The sequence below is a fragment of the Macrotis lagotis genome, chromosome 1 (genome assembly GCF_037893015.1).
Source record: "Macrotis lagotis isolate mMagLag1 chromosome 1, bilby.v1.9.chrom.fasta, whole genome shotgun sequence".
Classification (NCBI taxonomy): Eukaryota; Metazoa; Chordata; class Mammalia; order Peramelemorphia; family Peramelidae; genus Macrotis; species Macrotis lagotis.
In genome coordinates this window covers 783,734,505-783,752,800 of record NC_133658.1, presented here as the reverse complement: position 1 = coordinate 783,752,800, position 18,296 = coordinate 783,734,505, and the positions used below count along the sequence as shown (strand labels likewise).

At 35.2% G+C, this 18,296-nt stretch overlaps 1 protein-coding gene across 1 annotated transcript in view; it reads right to left on the bottom strand.

The window, feature by feature from the left end:
• Positions 1–18,296, bottom strand: part of DDX10 (DEAD-box helicase 10) — a 325,417-nt gene that overhangs the window by 260,574 nt on the left and 46,547 nt on the right. The window contains exons 10-11 of the mRNA XM_074216635.1: positions 8,549–8,650; positions 5,903–5,990 (exon numbers count right to left, since the gene is read on the bottom strand). Coding sequence (XP_074072736.1) covers positions 5,903–5,990; positions 8,549–8,650 — 190 coding nt within the window. The remainder of the gene's footprint in view (positions 1–5,902; positions 5,991–8,548; positions 8,651–18,296) is intronic.

Below are 18,296 nucleotides of genomic sequence, written 5' to 3'. Positions count from 1 at the left end.
TAGAATTTTTATTTAAGGGGCAATGGGGTTAAGTGACTTACCCAAGGTCACAAAGCTAGGCAATTATTAAGTATCTGAGACCAGATTTGAATGAGACCAGATTTGAACTCAGGACCTCCTGACTCCCAGGCCTGGTGTTCTATTCACTACACCTAGCTGCCCCACAAGACAAATCATTTCAGACAGATATACAAGCCAGGAGAAATGGTATATATAAAGTAGCAATAAATAAAGCTTCATCCCTTAGAGGGTCACAGTATGATAACAGGGACGTAAAAAAGCAATATCTAAAATATAAATGAAAAGGGGGAAGGAAGCAAGTAATTAAACTAAATCAGATAAGACCTAACACTTAACTAGACTCCTAGAGACCCATACAGAGAAGACAGCTTTGCATAAAGGTATGGAAATTATCTTCTAACAGCCAATAAAAGGCAGCTGATTAAAAACAGTCATACTTGGCAGCTCAATATAAGTAAAGCTGCATTTAGGATCTTCCCATGCAGCAAACCAGGCTTGCCTTACCCATGAGAAATAGCCACAAGAACTACCAAGATAAATGACAAAAAACTTGGGCACTGCCTTCAAGCAAGTAGAAGAGTTCTGCTTTGTCCAGTAAAGTACATTGTGTCTCTGCCAGGAATAAGTAATTATTTCTGCACAAAAAAGCAAGATAGCTTCAGTCTAGAATAAAAATAGAAATAAATTACTATATTAAACCCTACACTTCAGTTTAAAGTGTTCTTGAAAGGATAGAAGTAAAATTATTTTGTAATTTCATCAATATGGTCATTCCTTATAATTAAAAAGAAAATAACTATTAAGTTTGATAAAGGGGCAGCTAGGTGGCACAGTGAATAGAGCACCAGCCCTGGAGTAAGGAGTACCTGAGTTCAAATCTGGCCTCAGACACTTAATAATTATTTAGCAATGTGACCTTAGGCAAATCACTTAGCCCCATTGTTGTCAAAAAATTAATAGGGTCTACCTATTTCCCACAGAACACCCTCTCTCTCTACTAACATTTTAAGTATACTAGTTCAGTACTAGCCTATCCATCTGTTATGCCTCATTCTTGCCAAATGAGGAGTCTTTTACATTCATACATTTTCCTGATAACATATTCACTCTATTTCTTTTTCAAAGGTCTTTGTTAGAGTTACATGCTAAACCCTGCTCATACCTACCATAAACCTCTATGCTGCCCTCAGTATGATATTCATTTTTAATTACTCAGAGACTATAGAGCTCCCATCACAAAAATGACACCAAAAGCAAAAAAGTATGGAACTGTCCCTACAAAGTCAGTCAAGGATCATAAAAGATAAAAAAGGCATTGAAAACATGCCTATAAAATAAAGGAAAAACCAAATGTTTCTCCTACTTTCTTACACCACTATGATATGATATTCATAATCAGGAACAAAGTTATCTGTTGTTACATGTATCACGGATTCTCAAAAAATTTTAACAAAATGCACTGAAAATACCTCCTTGAAAGGAATTGCCTTCTTTGAATGTCTTGCTTTAACAAATCAAATGCTTTTGTAAAATAGCCCTTTTAGTAAACTGTGTTTAAAACATTCTATGTGAAATAAAATATTTACAAAATGTTGCCTTGTGCTTTCATACCTTCTTGAAGTATACCTTTGACACATATGTAGTCATATATTCAAGAAAAAGAAAAAAAAGAGAATGGAACTGAGGGACAAAGGCATATTCTAAGCCATATCAGAATAACTATACCCAAGATATAGAACATAGGCTTAGTAGGTAACTAATTTGGCTAGTAGGTCTATCTCATGTGAGACTGAGCAAAAGTGGAGGCCAGAAGACATGAGATGAGTTGAAGAAGGGAGAGAAGAGGAAGCTTTCAGCCTTTCACACTGAAATATGAGCCAGGTTTCTCTGTCAAAAGGGTAGGATAGGGAAGGGGATAACCTCTTAACTGAAATCATTTCCTTTCTCCTTTCAGTTTTTAAAACTCACTGTGATAAACTCCTGATAACACAATCTTTCTAATCACCCTTTCCAGCAGCCTTTGCACCATCCCTTGCTCCCCAAAGGTGGAGGAGTTAATACTCCTTGCTTTCCACTGCTACTTCCAGTTTCTCCCTTTTCCTCCTTTACTTGGGTAACTTCTCCTCCTTTGAGGTTCACTAAATCCATTTCTACCACCAGTCAAAATTCTGGTAGCTGTTGCCAACTGACTTCCAAGGATACTACCTTTCTTTTCTCAGTGACTAGCTCAATTTTTCTTTTTCAACTCCTGCCTTTTACTAGAGGACTTCAAAATCTATAACAATACTCCTTCTAACATCGTAATATCACAGTTCCTCAGCTGGCTCATTTCCCATGACCTTACCACAGCTATACACAGAAATAATCATACATTGGTCTTGCCAGCATCCCCAAATTCTCCAACTCCCTATTAATGAACTCTGAAATTTGCTTAGCTAATCAAAACCTCATCATTCCACCTCTTTAACATAATCATCATCTTCTTCTTCTTCTCCTCCTTCTTCTTCTTCAACTCAACCTGCTGCCCAAAATTTTTAGTTTTTTTTCCCAGGCTTATCAATCACTTCTACTCAGGCTATATTTTCCTTCCTTCCTTATCTTGACCAGTCTTGAACAGTGAGTCAGTTTAATTCTTGAATCCATTGTCCCCTTATGTTATTTTAAGGTAGGTGGTGCAATATATAGAGTAGCAGCCTTGGAGTCAGGAGAACCTGAATTCAAATTCAGCCTCAAGCACTTAATACTTACTAGCTGTGAGATCCTGGGCAAACACTTAATCCTGAGTGCCTCACATCCAGGATCATCTCCAGTCATCCTGATTCAGATCTAACCACTGGACTCAGATGACTCCTGAGGAAAAAGTGAGGCTGATAATTTTTACAATAGCACCCCTCATTCAAATCCAATTTATATGTATGTCACAGCATCACTTCTATGATATCATGGTCTTCTTCAAGATCAAACAACAAACAACAAGTTATTGTCTATCTTCCCCCCAAAGTTTCAGCCTTAGACTGCCCTCTGCATTCACCACCTTCATTCCTATGATAAGTAACCAAAGCTGGAGAAAACTCAGAAAACCTTGCTGACCGGAACTACTATAAAGTTGTTACATCATCTCAATAGACTGCTCACTGGAGTAAAGCAATCCTTTTACATTTCTCTGTCTCGCTTTCCCATTCTTTAAAGAAACTCTTCCAAAATTTCATCCCCCTCTACACCCTACCTTTTTGGCAGCAAAATCTGTCCCATATTTCAATGTGAAAAGTTGAAACTTTCCTCTTCTCTCCCCTCCTAAACTCCTTTCATGTCTTCTGACTTTCCACTTTCACTCAGTCTCATACAATGAAGTAAACCTTCTACAAGCCAAAGCAAATCACTCAATATGCACCAGGGAACCCATTTCATCCCATCTTCTTTAGCAGATTGCCCCCTCTCTCATTCTCACTCTCATTTAGCATCAATTTCTCACTATTGGTTGCTTTTCTACTGCCTACAAACATACCCAAGCTTCTCCCATAATCAAAAAGCCTTCATCTAATCCACTCATCCCCACTAGCTATCATCCCATAGCTTACCAATGATCTCTTAATTGCCAAATCTAATGGTATTTTCTCATTGTCCTTCATCTTTCTGTAGCCTTTGACACAGTCAGTCATCATCTTCTCTTTGACATTCTTTTGTTTCTAGGTTTTCATAACACTATTTTCTCCTGGTTTTCCTCTTAGTCAGTCTGGTTAGGCACTATGCTATGCTAAGCAGTGAAGATACAAATAAAAAATTTAAAGATAGTCCTTGCCTTGAAGGACTTTACAATCTAATAAGGAAAGATTACACAGAAAAGGAAGCTCAAAGTGAAGGATAATCTAGTGAAAGAGGAATGATGGGGAAATCCAAAGAGGAAATCCAAAACAGGAAGGTGGGAAATGAAAAGCATACTGGTCTGGGAACCCTCATAAAATGAAAGTTCTGGGAGGAGCTCTCAGCTCTTTACTCCAGTCAAAGGATCCCCAAAAGCCAAAGGGTACAGATGAGGTGAGAATACCAGATGAGAGTAATCTTGCAGGATACAGCAGTTCCTAGGGCATGATGGAAAAATCCAGGAGTTCACCTGTTAGGCTGGCTACTCCTTCTAAGTCTTCTTTGCTAAACCTTCATCCAAATCATATTCACTAATCATGGGTATCTCCCAGGGCTTAAGTTAGAACCTTCACTTCTTTTCTCTCTTTCTCTATACTATTTCACTTAATGATCATATCAGCAAACATGGATTCAATTATCATTTCTATGCAGATAATTATCAAATATATTGATCCATCCCAATCTTTCTCCTGACTTCTAGTCACACATCTCCACCTGCCTACTGGACATCTCAAAATGCTTGTTCTGTGGACATTTTAAAGTCATTACATCCAAAACTGAATTCATTATCTTTTCCCCAAATTCCTCTCTCTTCTTAATTTTCCTACACTGTTAAGGATACCATCATTCACCCATCACTAGGCTGCTCACAACTTAAGTGTCACTATTAATTCAATCACTCCTTTGTACCCCAGTCAATCTATTGTCTATTTTACCTTCATAACATTTCTCTTATATGCATAGGTATGACCGAGTGAAAATGCCTAGAGTCTAGGGATGGAATGTCCTATGCAAAGAAAAACAAGGAAGCCAGTATCATTGGATCACAGAACACATAAAGGAGGAGGGAGGGAAGGTATAAGAAGCCTGGAGATAGGAAAGAAGTAGATCATGAAGGGTTTTGAACACCAAATAAGATTATACATTCAATCCTAAAGGTGAAATAGAGTTTAATGAATGGGGGGGGGGGGGTAGATAGGGATAAAACTTGATCAGATTGATATTTTAGGAAGATCAATTTGACAGCTAAATAGAAAAATAGACTTAAGGGGAAAGGCAGATAATCTAGGCATAAGGTAATGAGGGCCTAGGCAGATAATCTAGGCATGAGGTAATGAGGTTCTATACTAGGGTGGTAGCAGTGTCAGAAGAAAGAAGGAACAGCATACTTCAATATATGCATATATAAATGGGGAAGAAACTAGACCTGGGATTTCATCAATATAGGGAGGTCTCTATGAGTAATTCCCTCTATCAATGCAGTCTGTATGCATCCTACAAATTATAGTATTATATAGTTACAAAAGAAGTTGGGTGCCTTGCTCAAAATCACAAAGTCAGTATATATATATATATATATATATATATATATATATATATATATATATATATATATATATAACACAAGGGGTTTTAAACCCAAGTCTCCCTAATTCCAAGGACAATTTTCCATTATGCTTTAATGACTCTCTTCTCTCTTATCTAAATATTATAGTATCATAATATAATAACTTGCAATAACTAGCCTGCGATCTGAAATTTAAACTCAATCTTTGACACATCCTGATTAGATAACACTTAGCTTAATCAGTCATCGCCCTAGACAACTCTCTAAGATTCTAAGACTTTATTTTTATACACACACATACACACACACACACACACACACACACACAAACGTTTTCCCTGAATTTATTCCATGAGATCACAATTCAAGTGAGACCGGCTTATATTAAGGTTCCCACCTTTCAAAATAAATTACCTTATATACAATTAAGCATGTAGTTTCCAAATCTTACAAAAAAGCCTTTATATTGAAAGAATATTACCTTAAACAAAATTCAACACAATGCAGAGCAAGTGCCACAGATTATTAACACTGCCCCTAAAACCAAAATTACCATTTCCTAAGGTACTGATTCCTTAATTTATATTTTGAGAGAACAAACATTTGCATTAGTATACAACCACATAAACTCAAAATATCTGAATACAATTATGCTATTCAAAAATAACTTACTCTTTGTGCCCGTTCTTTTAGGTCTTGATCTTGAGCCAAAAATGCTTCCAATTTCTTCTGAATATCTATAAATTTTTCTGGATTAATTCTAAGTAATAAAAGACAAAAACAGACGAGACATTTTTTTTATCAAGAACATGACTCATTCTGAAGAAGATAAAGATGTTTCGAGATGAAAATAACAATTGGTATTAACTACTTCTCAAGTTTATAAAAGATGAGAACTAGAATAAATTGCAGGGGACATGATATTTAATAAAAATAATAATAATAGTAAATATTTCTATAGCGCTGGGGCAGCTAGGTGGCACAGTGGATAGAGCACTGGCCCTGGAGTCAGGAGTACCTGAGTTCAAATCCAGGTTCAGACACTTAATAATTACCCAGCTGTGTGGCCTTGGCTAAGCCACTTAACCCCATTGCCTTGCCAAAAAAACTAAGGAAAAAAAATTCTATAGTGCTTACTATGTGCCAGGGCACTGTGCAAAATACTTCAGAATTTTTATTTCATTTGATCCTCACAAGAGCCCTGGGCGGTAATTACAATTATTTTCTCGATTTTAAAAATGGAGAAATTGAGGCAACCAGAGGTTAAGTGACTTGCCCAAGGTCACAAAGCTAGAAAGTATCTTAAGTCAAATTTGATCACAAATCTTACTGACTTTAGTCCAGGCATTCTATTCACTTTGCAATCTAGCCATGTCATTACTTTAATTCTGAAAAAATTGAAATCATTTTTCAATAGCTCAATCAAGTAAAAAGCATTTATTACTATATCAAATTGACCTTTAGAAATTTACATTCTATTGGGTGGAAACACATAAGCATATATAAAAACATAAAAAATGAAAACAAAGTAATTTTGCAAAGAAAGCATTAACAGATGTGGGAAACAAAAAATTTTCAAACAGAATGTGATGGATGAACTGAGCTTTGAGGACAGACTACAAACCACAGAGATAGAATATGGAATGCCATAAGTAAACAAAAACAAGGTCAATTTGGCAGAAACTCAGAACATAAGGGAAGTAATATAAAGTTAGTCAAAATACAGATTGGTTTCATATTTTCAAGAGTTTTTTTACATATCAAACAAAACAATTTATATTTGATCCTGGAGATAGAAGGAAAAAATACTGAATAGGAGAGTAACATGAGAAGATCAGGAATATCATTTTAGCAACTACAGGAAAGATGGGTTGGAGAAGGGACATGACAAAGAAAGAACCCTTGGCAGTTATTACACAATTTCATATGAGATGTGAAGAGGATCTAAAAACAGACTGACCATAGTGTGAGTGGAGAGAGGTTGTGGCAATAAAATCTGACAAATGAATGGATATGTGTATTTGTGACCTTAAAGGTCACAAAGCCCAACCCTCTCAGTTGAATATAAAGAATCCCAGGGACATTAAGTGACTTGCCATAATCATTCTGCTTCTAAGTATAGGAGAAAAATTTCTAATTCAAGGAGAAATTGAAGGTAACTGCAAAGTTTTGAATTTGAATGAATGGAAGGAAGAATGGTACCATCTTTGAAAGAAACAGCAAAGTTAAGAAAAGAGTGTGCTTTGGGGCCAGGGAGATAAGGTGTTCTGCTTTAGAAGTCTTAAGTTTAAGATACTTTCTTGGCATTTTATTTAAAATGACCAAAAGTAGTTGGTGTTGTGGTACAGAAGCTAAACCATATTCCACATCTATGTAACACTGTATCTTTCTAAGAATTTTCACATAACTATCTCCTCTTCAGTAGGAAAACAAAAATAATACATAAATCAAAAAATATGAGAATTGATGGAAGGCACAAAAGCATTTCATTCAATTCCTTAATTTGAAAAATGACCAGAATGATAAAGTAATTTGCCCAAGAGAGTTGATTAGTGAAAGATCTTTAAGGCAATCTCAGGACTCTCACTCCCAAGTTCTTAACCCTGCAACATAAAATCACACAGGATAACTCTATCATGCTTACTGTCTTCCAAAGAGTTTTTCACTAAATTATTTCATCTGATGTTCACAAATTTTTAAGCTAAGCAAAAACATTATTACTATTTAACCCATTTTATAGATGAGAAAACAAGCTTAGGTAGAATTATATATAGTACAATATATAATTCAAATCAGAAGATTCACTGATGAATGATGGGGTCAATGAAGATGACGACAATGAAAACTATTGACATTTATGTAAGAACTTAAGGACAGAAAGTAATTTACATTTTCTCACATAAGTCTCACAAGAATCCTGTGAGGCAGACACTGTAAGTATTATCTTCATTTTACAGAAAGGGAAAATGAGATTGAGGGGCTAAGTGACTGACTCAGAGTCACACAACTAGTATCTGATTTAAATTAGGTCTTCCTGACTCCAAGTTCAATACTCTTATTAACAATAATAACAGACTGCCTCACATTTCCCTCAATAGTTTTAATCTTTTACTCAAATAATAAGGAGCAAGCACATCAGAAATCTAAGTATAATTTTTTCTGTTCTACTTTCTGATAATATATAAGGAGAAAATTTTTTCCCAAACACACAACAGAAAAAAAATGACAATGAAGTATTATGAAATGATTATAGTAATAATAGCTTCACACCTTCAGTTTTTCTAATTTCAATATTAAGGAAAAACAGACATTTCTTACTTGATTTCCTTCACTGGGACTTTCTTCTGAGAAAGCTGATAAACCATTCCTTTTTCTTCAGAGGGGAGCAAAATTAACAATGACTCACCACCTTCCTTATATCTAAACAGGTAGAAACAAAGAGAAAACAAAAAGAGAAACAAAAGAGAGAAAAAAAGTTCAATTCATTTCATTTTTATAGTAAATTCAAACATTACTGAATATGTAATGAAGAATCACAGGTAATTCTACCTAACAGAAATTTCAAAACACATTTTCAAAAAAAATTCTATTTGAAAAAGAAAGTCAAGATTATCACCCTCTTCTTTCAATTTGTAATCAAGAACAAGTTCTAGTCACATTAATCTAAAAAAAAATTACTGAGAAACCAAAGGCTCAAAAATAATTATTCACCCACTACCTAAATACGCAGCACCTTCTCCTAAGCTGTGAAAGAAAAAAAAAAGATTTTTCTGGAGCTTACAGTCTAACATAGAGATAACTCTTAGGTCACTAGGGAGCCAAGATAAAATAAGGCAGTAATTTTAAAAACTGAAGCCTAACTAGCATCTTTAATTCAAATATTTAAGTACATACAACATGGAAGGTAGTATGTTAGGCACTAAAAATAAAATAATCCCTGTCCTTCAAGAACAATAAAAGTATCCGCAGAGAAGTATAATAAAAAATAAAGATTATATTTGGCAAAAGGAGAAAAATTAAGTTGTTCTAGGAAAATTTGTGGAAGAAAACACTAAGAGGTTCAGGAAAGGTTTCCTAGAGTATGTAACATCTGAAACTAAAGGAAGAAAAATAATTTGAAAGATTGAGATGAGGAGAGTTTATGACAATTTATACAAATACAAGGAAGCAGGAGATAGAATAAGCTTGCAGAATACCTAATATTCTAGTCTGACTGAAACAGAGAACAGAACAGGAAAAAAAAAACTGTAATAAGTCTGGAAACGCAGACCTTTAAATGTAAGAATAAATTGTTTAATCCTAAAAGTCAACAATTTTTTTTTGAACAAGGAAATGATATAGAGCTGAAGGAGATAGAAATCTCAAGGGGTTCTCAAGGGAGATAGAAAACCTAACAGAAGGCTATTACAATACAAGCAAATACAATTCAGACAAAAGAGAATGATTTCCTGAAGTTAAGTATTGGTTGTATGGAGAGAGAAAAGAAAACACGTGAAAACATCAACATGTCTTTACATTGAATTAAGGAGAGGGAACAATTAAATCTGAGTGATCCCAAATGGTGAATAAATTAAAGAATCTCAACCAGGTATGGAAGAAGACAATGAGCTCATTTGGGACATAAAGACTTGAGATGTTCAACAGCTCATCTAAGAAGAAATGTTCAACCAGTAGTTGGCAAGAAAGCCTGGAGTTCAAAAAAACTCAGAGAAGAGAATGGCAACTTAGTTTAGAAAAAAGAAAATTATTCTAAGAATCAGGATCTGCTTTCTGGTGTGAGGAATGGCTTATGCAAAATATATGGAAACTAGGATCAAGATACATAGTTTGCATTTAATCCTTTAGGGAACAGGAACTCACACAGTGAATAATTAAGACAACCTTGAATCAAATACGTAATGGGAAAGGCTAGTTATAACAAAGAGAAAAACCAACTTATTCTATAAGATACAGGTTTGGACTTAATGAGAAAGGGAGTGAAAGAACTCAGGACAAGTAGTACCTAATTCCTTAGTCAAGCAGGATGAGATACCATCTAATAGTAGCATCCTTTTATTTATCTTTCACTCTGTGACACTCTCTCATGGTAACTGTTTCAAACTTTTTCCTATATCCTCACCATGACAGTGTCATAGAGACTGAAAGATAAATAAAAGGATTATGAATATAACAGTAAACATATAATTGAGCTCAGAAAACATAAAACTATATTATGTGTAACTTACTCCAAAAGTGTTTAATAACCTGGGACCAGAGAGAAGTTAGATGTTGTAGGTGAACAAAGATTGAGGGTTGGCATGAATAGCAAATGGAAAAAAGGGCAAGGGGTTTGATGGAAAAAGACAAGGCATTGTTAATGAACTGGTTAATAATTATAGGATCAAGACCAAAGGAATTAAACTAAACCCAGAAGGGAAGTAATAAAGTAGGAGAAAGAGAAGCTTAGAGGCCACACGAAAATTAAAAATGGATTTGAGCAAGAGTGGGGGAGAGATTGAGAGATACAAAGAGAAAAGAAAGAGAGAGAACTCTGAGGGAAAAGGTTATGATAAAAGAAGGAAATTTCAGGTCTCAAGATCTTAAAGACAGTAAAATTTTGTAGAATGGTGAGGTCTAGGAAAAAAGGTGTCAAACATGTAGCCGACAGGTTACATGTGGTGCTCAACACTCCTGGATGTGGTCTGAACAAGATTAAAATGTAATCGGGAAATATTTAACAAAGTAAATAAAATATAATAAAACACAGAAAACTCTACATTTCAAAACAAAGTCAATATATGGCTCATAGGGATCCTTATTGACCTCCATTACTATGAAATTGATACCACTGAACTAACCATATGGGTGGTTGGTTGGTTGGTTGGTTCTGGTCCTTCATTATCGAAGTAGACCAAAATGACATCACTATATTAGAGACCAGTTACAGTGTGACTAACTGTGGATTATCAGATCAATACAAGCTTGGAATGCTCTACCACAGGTCAGGCACAAATAGTCCAAGTGCACACTTAGGATGGGTAGATACAATCTATAGATATAGGTCATGGAAGTAGAAAGAACTAAGGAAATAAAACATCATATTATATTATGTTGGCATTCACCAATTAGGAAAACGAGGGAAAAGAGATTATAGAACTGAACTGTGAACCAGGTTCTGAAATCCTTTAAAAAAAAAGAGTAAGTGATCTGAAGGCCAGTAGATGACAACAAAATCACCATAAATAATGTTGAAAAGGACTCACATTTTATAACACTATAAGACTCAAAAAGTATCTTCATCTTAAAAGAACTAGAAGGTTCCCTCACCTTAGTATGAATATTATCTCACTTTTGCATTTGATGAAATTGATGGTCTATGGGGTTACATGATTTGACAATTATCACTCAGTTAATAAGTCTCTAAAGCAGGATATACTCTCTCATCATCTTACTCTAATTTCAGTTCTTCAAACACCCTACAGTGACACTTAAGATATTTCATATGAAGAACTAAGAAAAAAGGATTATGAATAATGGCATAAGAACATTCATCCAAGTGTCTCACTTGACCCCAACAAATAACATGTCAAAAGTTATTGTCAAAATGCAACTTTTTCTTAGCAAAGTTCTACATAAAGGTGAAAGGCATTATTAAACTCAAACTAAAGATATAAACACAAAAGATGGTCGATGTCCTTTCTTATTGCTCAGTTTGGTTCTTTCATATCTGTAAACAAATGATACAGTAAAGTTTCACATTATTCATTATTATCTATTAACTGTGGCACCTAGGTGGTACACAGATAAAGAGCTGGGTCTAGAGTGAGGAAGATTCATCATCCTGAATTCAAATCTGGTCATACACTTAATTGTGTGACTCTGGGCAAGTCATTTCATCCTGTATTCCTCATCTCTTCATCTGTAAAGTAAGTTGGAGAAGGAAATGACCAACTACTCTAAATCTCTACCCAAAAGATCCTAAATGAGATCAAGAGTCAGATATGACTTAAAAACAACTAAACATGTATATCTCTGTATTTTGGTGGAAAGCATAGAGAGTAAGTAAAATATAGCGTGAGGAAAGAACAAAGGCAACATTTCAAAGAAATGAATGGATCTGCCACAGTCAAGAAACTGGTAAAAACATGCCCAAGAAGAAAAGCCAGAAGAAATAACATCTACCTCTGGATTTGTTTTCCAAGGTCACGGGTGAGTGCATGCACAGAGAGCCTATCACCAGGGATCAGCCTGATTACTAGCAGGGTTGGAGCACCAGGAGCTTGAGAGCTGGACCTGCTCCATCAGCAGGTCTAGAGCCTGGCCAACCATAGGTGCTTGGGTCAACTAGGGAGCAGAGGCATTGGTGTTGGTGCTGACCCTCTAGACCTTGCTGACAGGGCTGGGTGGAAAGTTCCAGTGCAGGAGAGCTGCGGACACCACCCCTGGGCTCCTGAGTCCAATCCTCCATTGCAGCTGAACCCTCTTCCCAAAACAAACACAATTACAGACTACTTCTGCCCCAGGCACAAGTGTGTGAGCAGAAGAACCAGCTCAGCTCACAATGGGGAAGGGGATGACCTAACCCCAGGGTAGAACCCACCACTGATTGAAGACAAAAGTATTTAACAGCTTCAATCACTCCCTCCAAGCCAAGGGAGAAGGCCTCAATCAAGGTCACAGACACTCCAGAGAAAACAATGAGCACCCCCAACTGGCCAGCTGGAGAAATTACACTCAGTGAGAAAATCCTTTAGCACCCCCTACTGGCCAGCTGAAGATTTCACACTCAATAAGGAAGGCCTATAGGGATCCCAACACCAAACTTCTGTGAACCAGCTCCTCGCCAACTCAAGGTCTTAGCAAAATGAAGAAAGGTCAGCGGAAAAGTGGATCCATAGACAAATTCTTGGAAGGAAAAGACCCTAACTCAGAGAGCCCTAGAACCTCTAAGGAGAATATGATCCAGTCTCTAGCACATAAAGACTTCCTTGAAAAAATAAGAAAGGAGTTTAAAAATCAATTGGAAAATATGGGAGAGTCAGTTACCACCTTGCAGCAAGAAAACAAATCGCTTGAAAATATGATTGGACAAATACAAAATGAGGATAACTCTATCAGATCATCAATTGGACAAATACAAAGTAAGAATAATTTTCTCAGATACTCAATTGGTAAATGGAAAGCTCTGTTCAAAAATACAATTGACCAATTGGAAAAAGAGTTGCAAAAGGTAAATGAAGAAAACTCTCTAAAAAAAAAAAAGAATGGAGTCTGTGGAAAGTAATGACTTTATGAGACAGCAAGAAACAGTTAAACAAAACCAAAAAATAGAAAAAAATGAAAGAAAATATAAAATATCTCATCAGCAAAACCACTGACTCGAGAATAGATCAAGGAGGGGCAACCAGAGAATTCTTGGAATTCCTGAAAACATTTAAGAGGAAAAAAAAGCCTCGACTTCATAAAAGAACTAGTGATGGAAAATTGCCCCAATATCATGGAACCAGGGAGCACCCTATACCAAGATAAGATCAAAATGCATACAGGATTTCAAGGTAAAAAAACAATATAAGCAAACTAGAAGATCAAGGAGTAGTTTAAATGTCAGATCTATGGAAAGGGAAGCAGTTTATGACTAAGGAAGAGATGGAGAACATCACTAAAAACAAACTAGATGATTTTGATTACATTAAATTCAAAAGCTTTTGCACAGACAAAACCAGTGTAACCAAGATCAAAAGAAATGTAGTAAACTGGGAAACAATCTTTACAACTAATGTTTCTGACCAAGGACTCATTTCTAAAATATACAGAGAATTGAGTCAATTTTTTTTTTAAAAAAAGCCATTCCCCAATTGACAAATGGTCAAAATATATGCAAAGTCAATTTACAAATGAGGAGATGAAAGCAATCCATAATCATATGAAAAATTGCTCTAAATCATTACTTATTAGAGAAATGCAAATTAAAACTTCCGTGAGGTACCACCTCACACCTCTCAGACTGTCCAATATGACGAGAAAGGACAATGATCATTGTGGGAAGGGTTGTGGGAAATCTGGGACACTATTACATTGTTGGTGGAGATGTGAACTTATCCAACCTTTCTGGAGAGAAATTTGGAACTATGACCAAAGGGCAACAAAAATGTGCATAACCTTTGATCCAGCAAAATGACTACTGGGTCTATACCCTGAAGAGATGATGAAAAAGGGTAAAAACATCACTTGTACAAAAATTTTCATGGCAGTGTGCTTGTGGTGGCAAAGAATTGGAAATGGAGTAAATGCCCTTCAATTGGAGAATGGCTTAGCAAACTGTGGTATATTATGCATGGAACACTATTGTTCTACTAGAATTCAGAGAAGCCTGGAGGGATTTGCATGAACTGATGTTGAGTGAGATGAGCAGAACCAAAAAACACTGTACAGGCTAAAAGCAACATGGGGCAATGAGCAACCTTGATGGACTTGCTCATTCCATCAGTGCAACAATTAGGGACAATTTGGGGCTGTTTTCAATGAAGAATACCATCTGTATACAGAGAAACAACTGTGGAGTTTGAACAAAGCAAGGTCTATTACCTTAAATTTAGGGAAAAAAAACTGATATCTTATTGTCCGATCTTGTTATTTTTTTTTTTTTTAGGTTTTTTTGTAAGGCAAATGGGGTTAAGTGGCTTGCCCAAGGCCACACAGCTACGGTAATTATTAAGTGTCTGAGACCGGATTTGAACCCAGTTAATCCTGAGTCCAGGGCTGGTGCTTTATCCACTGCGCCACCTAGCCGCCCCTTGATCTTGTTATTTCTTATACTTTATGTTTCTTCCTTAAGGATATGATTTCTCTCATCACACTCAATTTGGATCAATGTATACCATGGAAACAATGTAAAGAGTGACAAATTGTCTTCTGTGGGGGGTGGGGGGAGGGAAGTAAGATTAGAGGGGGAAATTGTAAAACTCAAAGTAAATAAAATCTTTAATAGAAAAAAAAAGTTAGGTTAGACAACTTTGATCATCAGCATACTGCCTACAGTTAAAATATTATCTTTGCAATTTCTGTCTATTATTAGACTTTTTGCCTAATAAATAAAAGGACTTCAATAAGCATTTATTCATTGAAAACTTTATGCATGATAGCTGAGTAAGTTTGCCACTAAGGTATAGTTTTATGGTAACAAAATGTTTCATGATATTCTGAAGAATTAACTGTGGGAAGGAAACAAATATGTAATATGCACTTTTACAAACTATATCCCAGGAAAGAAATTTTGCCATCTATTGCATTATCCAAAAAAAATTACTCCCATCAAACAGACTATATAACAACTTAGAAGAAAGGAGGAGAAACTCTGGTACCTTCTCATAAAATCTGCCTGTTTTCAACTTGACTAATGTAGAAGAACTGATATTTATTTTTTTGTTTTTAAACCAAAAGGGTAGAAAAAGCATTAATGTAAAATTGCACAAAACTTAAAATTACAATTCTTTAATACATAACTGAAGTTTTAATTAACTTTTTTATTTAGGGCAAAAGGGTTAAGTGACTTGCCCAAGGCCACACAGCTAGGCAATTATTAAGTGTCTGAGATCACATTTGAACTCAGATTCTTCTGACTCTAGAGCTGGTGTTCTACTGCACCACCTAGCTTCTTGAGATTTTTTAAATGTCTTTTTTCTTTTTTTTAAATGACCTATTTCCGTTCAATTCCTAGAAACCTGCAGTAAATGATTTGCTACATCTCAAAAAAGGAATAAGACTTATCCTGGTAAAAGAGTGTTTCAAAATATTTACTCTTTATTTACTACAGATTAGTATGAGATAAAACTATTTCAAACTATCCATATGATAATCCATAGGATAAGAATGATGATAGAGAAGTTTCAGAGAACTAAGAGCATCACTGACCTAGGATTAAGGACAAGGAGGAAAGAGGACTAGGAAGTCAATATCACTGTTTCACTCTTTAAAATCACTATTATTATAATATACAGACTGTATCACAATCTTAAAAAACTTCAAGACAGCTAAATGCAACTCTTGAAAAAAAGTAAATTGGCCTTCAAGATTAAATGGGCTTATTTATACACTTAAAACACAAGACAATTTTTTTAAAAAACATTAAGGAGTGAGATTATGACTATCCCAATGTTCACAATATTCTTTCAAGATAATTTACCTAAGCTTTAGAAAATTACAAGTTGGAAATAAGCAGTCTTTCAGGACTATAAAAGGCATTAAATATGGCACAGTGATTTTTGGCTATATAGGAAGAATTTTTAAATTTCAGACTGTCAAGTAAATAGAAGATATAAAAAAGTATCATGCCTTCAGACATATAGTCAACCTAGAAAAACTAGCTAGGACTATGATCACAGATGTGCTCACCACACTAGCTAATTTTTTTGAAACTTTGGGTCACAAAAGTCAGATAAAAATTAGGTACATCAAGCTAAGAGGGACTATTTATTCCAAGCCACTTTAACAATGTACTAAGCTACTTAAACATTTCCACTAAAAATCTAATGAAGAAAGGTTGCTAAAAAATTACATCCCAATAAAAACTGGAAGATAGTATGGCAGAAACTAGGGAAAAAACCAATATCTCACACCCTCTATCAAAATAAAGTCAAAATGGGTACAGGATTTAGACATAAAAGATATTAACTCAATTAGGTGAACAATGAATAGTTTATCTTTAAGATCTACGGAAAGGGGAGCAATTTATGACCAAAGAGATAAAGAACATTATAAAAAAATAAACTGGATAATTTTTACACTTAATTTCTTTTTAATTTAAAAAGTTTTGCACAAACAAAACCACTGCAACCAAGATTAAAAGGAATGTAGCAAATTGGGAAACAATTTTTACAATTAGTGTTTCTGACAAATGAGTCATTTCTAAAATATATGGAGAACTGAGTCAAATTCATAAAAAAAATGAAAATGGTCAAAGGATATGAAAAGGCAATTGTCGGGGACAGCTAGGTGGCAAAGTCGATAGAGCACCAGCCATGGAGTCAGGAGTACCTGAATTCAAATCCGGCTTCAGACACTTAATAATTACCTAGCTGTGTGGCCTTGGGCAAGTCACTTAACCCCACTGCCTATCAAAAACCTAAAAATAAAAAAAAGGTAATTGTCAGACAAAGAATTCAAAGCTATCCTATAGTCATGAAAAACTGCTCTAAATCAGAGCTGTCTAACCTTACTCTTATAAGTTTTTACTGAAATAATACACAATATATTTTGATTTGCCATTTTAGTAAGAGCTCTGCGGTAGCTAGAATTGTTTTCTAAAGCATTTAGTGAAACTATATGGGGCTATATAAAATCCAGCTGCAATTTGGAGAGCCCTGCTCTAAATTATTATTGATTAGAGAAATGCAAATTAAAGCATCTCTTAAGTACCACTTCTTACCTCTCAGATTGGTCAATATGACTAGATAATGAACAATGTTGAAGGGGATGTGGGAAAATTGGGACACCAATGCCTTGTGGGTGGAGTTGTGAACTGATCCAACCTTTCTGGAGAGAAATTTGGAATTACATTCAAAAGACAAGAAAAATGCGCAAACCCTTTGATTCAGCAATATCATTTACTGGGTCTATACCCTGAAAAGATCATGAAAATGGTTAAAAATACTCATAGCAGCTGTATTTGTAGTGGCAAAGAATTGGAAATTGAAGGGATACCCATCAATTGGGGAATGGTTGAACAAATTATGATATATGTATGTGATGGAACACTTATAGAACATCTATAAGAAATCATGAGGGATGGAATTTCAGAAAAGCCTAGAAAGACTTGCATGAATTGATGCTGAGTGAAATGAGTAGAACCGGAAGAACATTATATACACTAGCAACAACATGGGGGTCAGCCATGATGGGGTCAACCATGATGGACTTGCTCATTTCAACAGTACAATAATCAAAGACAATTTTAAGGGACTTGTTATAGAAAATACCATTTTTATCCAGAGAAGGAACTGTAAAATTTAAATGAAAATCAAAGTTTAATATCTTCAACTTTTTTTTTTAGGTTTTTGCAAGGCAAATGGGGTTAAGTTGCTTGCCCAAG